At 59.1% G+C, this 9,733-nt stretch overlaps 1 protein-coding gene across 1 annotated transcript; it reads left to right on the forward strand.

Annotated features, from left to right (window-relative positions):
• The first annotated feature begins 6,362 nt into the window (after positions 1–6,362).
• Positions 6,363–8,568, forward strand: NHLH1 (nescient helix-loop-helix 1). Its single transcript, XM_071417302.1, has one exon. It carries the CDS (start codon positions 6,839–6,841, stop codon positions 7,163–7,165), a length of 327 nt encoding a protein of 108 aa, XP_071273403.1. The 5' UTR covers positions 6,363–6,838; the 3' UTR covers positions 7,166–8,568.
• Positions 8,569–9,733: the final 1,165 nt, after the last annotated feature.

Consider the following 9,733-nt stretch of genomic DNA (forward strand, 5'->3'; position numbering starts at 1 on the left):
GATCCCATTCCGGGAGGATCCGGGGCGGGAGAAGCGCCCGGAATTCCCGGCGGGAAGCGCTGGGACGGCTCCGCTCATTCCCGGCTGGAATCGCGCCCGGAGCCGCCGCCTCAGCTGCGGCCGCGCCGGGAACGATCCCAAAAAATCCCCTCGGGGCGGAGGGGAGGGGAATCGGGACGGGAACGGGGGGTTTGGGGTGATGGATGCGGATTTGGGATCCGGGATTTGGGATTTGAAGTGATGGATGTGGATTTGGGGTGTGGGATTCGGGATTTGGGATTTGAAGTGATGGATGTGGATTTGGGGTGTGGGGTTTGGGATTTGGGATGGGAATGTGGGGTTTGGGGTGATGGATGTGGATTTGGGATTCGGGATTTGGGATTTGAAGTGATGGATGTGGATTTGGGATGTGGGGTTTGGGATTCGGGGTGATGGATGCGGGAGAGGCCGGGAACAATCCCAAAAAATCCCCTCGGGGTGGCCGGGAGGGGATTCGGGAACGTGGGATGAGGATTTGGGATGAGGATTTGGGATGCGGCTGTGCCGGGAGCCGCTCCAGGCTCTGTCCCCGCTGCGTTCCCTGTCCCCTCTCCTGTCCCTGTCCCCGTCCCTGTCGCTGTCGCTGTCTCCTGTCCCCCTCCTTGTCCCTGCTGTCCCCGGCTCTATCCCGGCCCTGTCCCCGCTGTCCCGGTTCTGTCCCGGTTCTGTCCCGGTTCTGTCCCCGCTCTTTTCCCCGCTCTGTCCCCGCTCTATCCCCGCGGTGTCCCCGCTGTCCCCGCTCGCTGCCATGGCGATGCTGGCGATGCTGGCGATGCTGGCGGGGCTGGCGGGGCTGGCGGGGCCGGCCCTGGCTCTGTCCCCGCCGCTGTCGCCAGCTGAGCCCCGCGTGTCGCCGCCCGCGGCTCCGGGGCCGTTCCGGGAGCAGCTGCGAGCGCGGCGGGCGCCGAGCCCGGGCAGGAGGAGCCGCGCTGGGGACGGGGACGGGGACGGGGACGGGAGAGGGGGACAGGAGAGAGAGAAAGGGACAGGAGATGGGGACAGGGACGGGAAATGGGGGACCGGGACAGGGACGGGAAATGGGGACAGGGAAGGGGACAGGGGCGGGGACGGGAAATGGGGACAGGAGAGAAAGAAAGGGACAGGAGATGGGGACAGGGAAGGGGACAGGGACGGGAGAGGGGGGACGGGGACAGAGCGGGGACAGCGGGGACAGAGCGGGGATAGAGCCGGGATAGAGCCGGGACAGCGGGGACAGAGCGGGGACAGCGGGGACAGAACGGGGATAGAGCCAAGACAGAGCGGGGACAGAGCCGGGACAGCGAGGACAGAGCGGGGACAGCGGGGACAGGGCCGGGATAGAGCCGGGACAGCGAGGACAGAGCGGGGACAGAGCCAGGACAGAGCGGGGACAGAGCGGGGACAGAACGGGGATAGAGCCGGGATAGAGCCGGGACAGCGGGGACAGAGCGGGGACAGCGGGGACAGAACGGGGACAGAGCCAAGACAGAGCGGGGACAGAGCCGGGACAGCGGGGACAGGGCCGGGGACGAGGACGGGGGACCCCAAAAGTCCTGGGAGGGCGGGAGGGATCCCGAACGCGGCCCTGGGAGGGCGGGAGGGATCCCGAACTGATCGGGAGCTCCGGGAGATCCCAAATGCGGGATGGGGGCGCTGGGATCTCCCTGGAATTGCGGCGCATTTCCCGATTTTCCCCGATTTTCCCCGATTTTCCCCGATTTTCCCCGATTTTCCCCGATTTTCCCGATTTTTCCCGATTTTCCCCGATTTTCCCCGATTTTTCCCGATTTTCCCGGAGCTGAACCGGGACAATCCCAGCAGGACGAGGGCAGAGCCGGCCCCGGAGGTCGCTGTGTCCCGGCTGAGCTCGAGATCGCATTCCCGGCCCTTCCCGGGCTATTCCCGGGTTTCCTCCCTTCCACTTTTCCCTCTCCACCGCAGGTGAATTTTCCAGGCGGGATTTCTGGGATGGAGGCTCTGGGTGATCCCAAAGGGACCCGCGGCGTCCTCGGGGATCACCCGAGAGCTCCAGAGCCTCGGGATCCACTGGGAATTCCGCTCCAGGCTCCCTTTTCCCATTTCCCAGGTCCCTTTTCCCGAGTTTCCCGAGGCCGGGAATTCCGCTCCCGCCTCCCTTTTCCCAATTTCAGGACCTGGAATCCCACTCCAGACTCCCCTTCCCAGTTTCAGGACCAGGAATGGCTCTCCAGCCTCTCCTTTCCCAATTTTCGGGACGGGGAATTTCGCTCCAGGCTCCCTTTTCCCAATTTCCCAGGTCCCTTTTCCCAATTTTTGGGACCGGGAATTCCACTCCAGGCTCCCTTTCCCCAATTTTCGGGATGCGGAATTCCACTCCAGGCTCCCTTTTCCCAATTTCCCGGCTCCCTTTTCCCAATTTTCGGCGCCGGGAATTCCGCTCCAGGCTCCCTTTTCCCAATTTCCCGGCTCCCTTTCCCCAATTTTCGGCGCCGGGAATTCCGCTCCGGGCTCTTTTCCCCCTTTTCCCGGCCCGAATTCCCGCTGGAAAGCGGCACCGGGAGCAGCTGTCGCCTTTTCCCGGCCCGCGTCCAGCGCGCCCCTCCCGGGGGGCTCCCGCGCAGCCAATGGAATCCCGAATTCCCGGTTTTCCATATTTATGAGGGAAGAGGGAGGGGGGGGAGCGGGAGAGGCCAATGAGGCTCCCGGGGTCGGGCCCAGGGTGGATAAATTGGGAATTTTTGGGGGGGAAGCGGCGAAATTTCCTCCTCGGAGGCTCCGGAGCGGCGCCGCCGCCGCCGCCGCGGGAATTCCGGGACTGATCCCGAATTCCCGTCCCGGATCCGCCGCGGGAGAATCCAGGGAAAGTTTTCTCCTCCTTCGTCCATGGATGGATGAGCGGAGCGGATCCCAAATCCTGGGAATTCCCGGAGCAGAAACCCCCGGCGCCTGGGGATGGTGCGGGACGCGGGGTAAGGCGGCTTTTCCAGGCGCCGGGAATGGCTCAAAAAACCGGGAATTCCGCCCCGGAATCCCGGGAAACGCCTCGGTCCCACGGCCAGGTTTGGCTCCCAAATCCCTTTGGGAAAAGGGCTTTTCCTGGGAGGGTTCGGGAGCGGGGAAAAGGAAAAGAACCCGCCCGGGATCCGCTCGGTTTCCAAGGAAAATTGTCGGGAATTTCGTCACGCCACGGGTCGGGAATGGCAGGAGAAGGGCGAGGGAGGAGGTGGGAAAAATTCCCGGGGTTTTGCTGGGAAAAGTGGAGGCTGAGCAGGAATCCTTGGAGCGGCTGGATTCAGGAATTGGGCGATTTTCCCCCCAAAAAAACCTCGGGGAAGAGGCGCTGGGAGCAGGAATTCTGCGCCAAGGAAAAGCTCCGGGATAACCCAGGCCGGGAATTTGTTTGGATCTGGGAATGAAACTCGAGTTTTCCCAAAAAAACTCTCCCGCTTCCCATCCAGGTGTGGGACCCACCCCGAATTCCCGGGAATCCCAGATCCACAGGGCAGCTCAAGGGGCCAAATCCCCGAATTCCCAAATAATTCCCGTCTCGGAGTGGAGCCGAGCCGGGAGTGATCCCGAACATTCAAATTCCCGGGAATTTCTTCGGGAGAGCCAGAGGGGAAATTCCCACCCCTCTCAGGCATTTTGGGAGCTGTTGGGAGAAATTTTTTCCCGATTTTTTTTGGGGGCAAATTCCCACAATTCCAGCCTCTAAAAAACCGGGATTGGGGCCGTCCCTGCCCTGTCCCGGTGGGATTTGGGATCCATTCCCGGCCGCTTTTCCCATTCCAAAGTTTTTTCCCCTTTTCCCCGCGGCATTCCCGGATTTCCAGGAGCGGCAGCCGGGGATGGGGATGGGGATGAAGATGAGGATGAGGAAGGAAAGGAGAGGAGCATTCCCGGCTCATTCCCGGCTCATTCCCGGCCGCTTTTCCCATTCCAAAGTTTCTCCCCCTTTCCCTGGACGCGCCCGGGTTTCCAGGGAAGGCAGCGGGGGATGAAGATGAGGAGGAGGAGGAGGAGGAGGATGGGAATGAGGAATTGGGATGAGGATGAGGATGAAGATAAAGGTGAGGAGGAGGATGAGGATGAAGATGCAGAAGATGAGGATGAAGAAGAAGGTGAGGATGAGAATGAGGAGGATGAGGAAGAAGAGGAGGATGAGGATGAGGAGGATGAGGAAGAAGAGGATGATGAGGATGAGGATGATGAGGAAGAAGAGGATGATGAGGATGAGGAGGATGAGGAGGATGAGGATGAGGAAGAAGAGGATGATGAGGATGAGGAGGATGAGGATGATGAGGATGATGAGGATGAGGAGGATGAGGGTGATGAGGATGATGAAGATGAGGAGGATGAGGATGATGAGGATGAGGAGGATGAGGGTGATGAGGATGATGAGGATGAGGATGAGGATGAGGAGGATGAGGGTGATGAGGATGATGAAGAAGAGGATGAGGATGATGAGCGGGGGGCGGCGCTCGGGATTCCTGCGGGCTCCGGGAGCAGCTGCGGCCGCTCCATCTGCCGGGAGCGGAGCCAGGGGGACAGACGGGACAGGGGGGACAGGGAGAGAGGGGGGACAGAGGGGACAGAGGGACAGGGGGGGACAGGGGGACAGGGGGGACAGGTGACAGAGAGAGGGGACAGAGGGGGACAGAGGGACAGGGGGGGACAGGGGGACAGGGGGACAGAGAGAGAGGGGGACAGAGGGACAGAGGGACAGGGGGACAGAGGGGACAGAGAGAGAGGGACAGAGGGACAGCAAGGGGGGGGTGGCAGAGGGGACAGAGGGACAGCAAGGGGGGGGTGGCAGAGGGGACAGAGGGACAGGCGGGGGGAACAGAGGGACAGAGGGGACAGAGGGACAGACAGAGGGACAGAGGGGACAGAGGGGACAGGGGGGACAGAGGGGACAGAGGGACAGCCGGGGGGGACAGAGGGACAGAAGAGGGGACAGAGGGACAGACAGAGGGACAGAGGGGACAGAGGGACAGCCGGGGGGCACAGAAGGACAGAGGGACAGCCAGAGGGACAGAGGGACAGGCGCGGGGGCCAGCGGTGCCGGCCGCGGGGACAGACGGGGCTCATTTGCCACACAAAGCCCGCCCCGCCCCCGCCGCGCATCCGCCACCTGCCGCCCCCGGCCCGGCCCCCCCCGTTCCCCGGAGCCCCGAGGGGCCCTCGAGCCCCCCCAATCCCCCAGGAGCCCTCGAGCCCCCCGAATTTCCCGATCCTCCCGGCGGATCCTTTTCCTTCCGGAGCTGGAATTCCCTGAGTTTGTTTCCCCAAAGTAGATGGGATTTGACAGGGAAAAGCTGTGGAAAATACTTTTATTTTATTTTATTTTTATTTTATATTTTATTTTATATTATTTTATTTTTATTTTTTATTTTGTTTTGTTTTATTTTTATTTTATTATTTTTATTTTAATGTATTTTTATTTAATTATTATATTATATTATATTATATTATATTATATTACATTATATTACATTATATTACATTATATTACATTATATTATATTACATTACATTATATTATATTACATTATATTACATTATATTACATTATATTACATTATAATATATTACATTCATTTCATTCCATTATTTGATCTTACCATGTTTTACTTTATTTTAATTTTTTACCCTTTTTTTTTATTATGATGATTTCATTTTTATTATTTTATTTGATGCCTCTCCCGGCTCCTTTCCCACCCGGGGCTGAAATTCCCGATCCTTCTTTTCCAGACCCGTCGGATCTGACCCCTGAGGGCTCCGGAGCCGCATCCTGACCCCCAAAAACCCCAAAAACCTCGGGAAAAACTCGATCCCATTTTTATGCCTCCGGATTTATCCCCTGGGGAAGTTTTCTCCCGGGCCATGGAATTCCCGAGGAAAACGCCCCAATTCCCGGCTGGAATGTGATGGGGAGGAGGAGGAGGAGGATCCCCCCAAGGGCCTCGCTGGGAGCCGGGGACGGGGCGCGCCCCAAATCCGGGCACTTCTCCTGCTGAGGGGACCCCAACAGCCCCGGGAGCAGCTCGGAGGGGACCCCAAAACACCGGGATCAGCTTCTCCTGAGGTGTCCCCAAATCCCTGGGGCCAGCTTGGAGGTGTCCCCAAACCTGCGGGATCCCTTTGGAATTGTCCCCAAACACCCAAGATCCCTTTGGGGCTGTCCCCGAACCCCCAGGATCAGTTCAGAGCTGTCCTGAAGTCCCCAGGATCCTTTGGGGCTGTCCCTGGGATCTCTTTGGAATTGTCCCCAAGTCCCTGGGATCCCTTTGGAGCTGTCCCCCGAACCCCCAGGATCCCTCTGGAGCTGTCCCCCAGGATCAGTTCAGAACTGTCCCCAAGTCCCCAGTTCAGTCCTGAAGTGTCCCCAAACCCAGGATCCCTTTGGAGCTGTCCCCAGGATCCCTGTGCTGCTGTCCCTAGGATCTGTTTGGAATTATCCCCAAGTCCCCAGGATCCCTTTGGAATTGTTCCCAAACCCCAGGATCCCTTTGGAGCTGTCCCCAAGTCCCCAGTTCAGTTCAGAACTGTCCCCAAGTCCCCAGGATCCCTCTGGAGCTGTCCCCAGGATCAGTTCAGAACTGTCCCCAAGTCCCCAGTTCAGTTCTGAAGTGTCCCCAAAGCCCAGGATCCCTTTGGAGCTGTCCCCAGGATCCCTCTGGAGCTGTCCCCAGGATCAGTTCAGAACTGTCCCCAAGTCTCCAGTTCAGTTCTGAAGTGTCCCCAAAGCCCGGGATCCCTCTGGATCTGTCCCCAGACCCCAGCATCCATTCAGAGCTGCCCCAGGGTCGCTTTGTCCCCGTCCCCTCTCCCTCTGACGATGATGCTGAGCTCCGACCCCCCCTCCCTGTCCATCCCCTCATCCCACCCCGGCCCCGCTCCCTCCCCGGCTGCCGGTGCCGGTTCTGGTGCCGGCGCGGAGCCGCTGACCCGCGAGGAGCGGCGGCGCCGGCGCCGGGCCACGGCCAAGTACCGGACGGCGCACGCGACGCGGGAGCGCATCCGCGTGGAGGCCTTCAACGTGGCCTTCGGGGAGCTGCGGCGCCTGCTGCCCACGCTGCCCCCCGACAAGAAACTCTCCAAGATCGAGATCCTGCGCCTGGCCATCTGCTACATCTCCTACCTGAACCACGTCCTGGACGTGTGACCTGGCCGTCTGTCCAGCCGTGCGCCCGTCTGTCCGTCCCTGTGTCCGTCCCTGCTGCCCACGCTGCCCCTGTCCGAGATTGAGATCCCGCGCCCGGGCATCTGCTGCATCCCCGACCTGAACCACGTCCTGGACGTGTGATTGTCCGTCTGTCCGTCCGTGTGTCTGTCTGTCCATCTGTCCGTCCCCGTGCCCGTCTCTGCTGCCCACGCTGCCCCTGTCCGAGATTGAGATCCTGCACCCGGGCATCTGCTGCATCCCTGACCTGAACCACATCCTGGACCTGTGATTGTCCGTGTGTCCGTCCGTGTGTCCACCTGGCTATCCCCTACCTGAACCACGTCCTGGACGTGTGTGACACATCCATGTGTCCATCCATGTGTCCATCCATGTGTCCATCCACGTGTCCATCCCTGTGTCTGTCCCTGTGTCCATCCACATGTCCGTCCCTGTGTCCGTCCCTGTGTCCGTCCCTGTGTCCATCCACGTGTCCATCCCTGTGTCCGTCCCTGTGTCCGTCCCTGTGTCTGTCCCTGTGTCCGTCCCTGTGTCCATCCCTGTGTCCGTCCCTGTGTCCGTCCCTGTGTCCATCCATGTGTCCATCCCTGTGTCCGTCCCTGTGTCCGTCCCTGTGTCCGTCCCTGTGTCCGTCCCTGTGTCCGTCCGTCTGCCCACCCTGCCGCCCCCCCCTCCCCAGCCCTGCTCCCGGGGCTTTGGAGCAGCAATTCCAGAGGAACTGGAGCAGCAATTCCGGAGGGATGGAGGAGCCAATCCCAGAGATTTGGGACTGCAAATCCCAAAAGGTTGGAGCAGCAAATCCCAAAAGGTTGGAGCAGCAAATCCCTAAAATTTGGAGCAGCAAATCCCAGAGGGTGGGGCCACAATTCCCAAGGGTTTGGAGCTGCAATTCCTGAGGAACTGGAGCAGCAATTCCCAGAGGAACGGAGCTGAAATTCCCAGAGGAATGGAGCCGCAAATCCCAGAGAGCTGGGACAGCAAATCCCAAAAGGTTGGAGCAGCAAATCCCAAAAGGTTGGAGCCGCAGTTTCCAGAGGAACTGGAGCCAGAATTCCCAGAGGAATCAGAGCTGGAATTCCTGGGGCCAGCTCCCCCTTTTCCCCCCAAACCCTTCCCTCCTCCCGTCTCTGTGCCATGAGGATATTTATGGAATTAATTTATTTATTGAGAATTATTATTATTTATTATTTATTGCTATCATTATTTAATATTATTATTATTATTAACTTATCCACTGTGTCCTTGTGCACTTTTGGGGGGAAAAGGAAAAGGCCCTGTCTCTATTCCCAAACCCTTTTAGGGCCCATTTTCCCCATTCCCAATCCCTTTTAGGGCCCTGTCCCCATTCCAATCCCCTTTAGGGTCGGTTTTGCCCATCCTGGCAGATCCCAAACCCCTTTGGGGCCCCGGCCCCATCTGGCCCCATTGTCCCCCTCACAATGGGAACTCTCGGCTCTCATTGAGATTCCGGCCTGACAGATTGGGAATTCCGGCCCTTTGTCCTGGCCTCTCCAAGCCTTTCCCGGCACAATTCCCATTTTTTTTCCCCTCTTCCCATTTTATTCCCTTCTTCCCATCTTTTTCCCCTCTTCCCATTTTTCCCGCCATTCCCATTTTCCCCATTCCCATTCCCCCCCATTCCAATTTTCCTCCTATTCCCATTTTTCCCCAAATTCCCATTTTTTCCCCTATTCCCATTTTTCCCCCCTATTCCCAGCCCTTCCCATCCTCTCCATCCCTCTGGAAAATCCCAGAAATCCCTTGGGAAAATCCACCTGGGCTTGGGATAAAAATCAGGGAATTGCTCCTGGGTGTCCCCCGTGTCCCCCCGGGATTGTCCCCCTGTCCCTCCAGGGGTGTCCCCAATGTCCCCCCCGTCCCCAACCGCCGCGGGGGCAGCAGCGCCCCCTGCCGGGCCCCTCCAGCCCTGCCGCCCCCCTAATTTGGGGACAGCCCTCCCCTCAATTTGGGAACCCCAAACCCCTTTAGGGCCGTGTACCCATTGTGGCAGTCCCCAAACCCCTTTAGGGTTCGTTGTCCCCAAACCCCTTTGAGGTTCATTGTCCCCAAACCCCTTTGGGGTTCATTGTCCCCAAACCCCTTTGGGGTTCATTGTCCCCAAACCCCTTTGGGGTTCATTGTCCCCAAACCCCTTTGGGGTTCATTGTCCCCAAACCCCTTTAGGCCTCATTGTCCCCAAACCCTTTAGGGTTCATTGTCCCCAAACCCCTTTGGGGTTCATTGTCCCCAAACCCCTTTGGGGTTCATGGTCCCCAAACCCCTTTAGGCCTCATTGTCCCCAAACCCCTTTGGGGTTCATTGTCCCCAAACCCCTTTAGGCCTCATTGTCCCCAAACCCCTTTAGGCCTCGTTGTCCCCAAACCCCTTTAGGGCTCCAGACCCTTTAGGGCCGCATCCCCTCCCGCAGCCCTCGGAGGGGAGGGGCGGCCCCATAAAGGCCGGGGTGGGGCCGAGCGCCCCTTCCCAGCTGCCGCAGCCCCATCTGGCCGGGAACGAGCCCCGACCCCATAAATCATCCCGGGGAACGAC

Source organism: Agelaius tricolor, unplaced genomic scaffold (genome assembly GCF_023055355.1).
Source record: "Agelaius tricolor isolate 1412-34295 unplaced genomic scaffold, bAgeTri1.0.p SCAF_69, whole genome shotgun sequence".
Lineage (NCBI taxonomy): Eukaryota > Metazoa > Chordata > Aves > Passeriformes > Icteridae > Agelaius > Agelaius tricolor.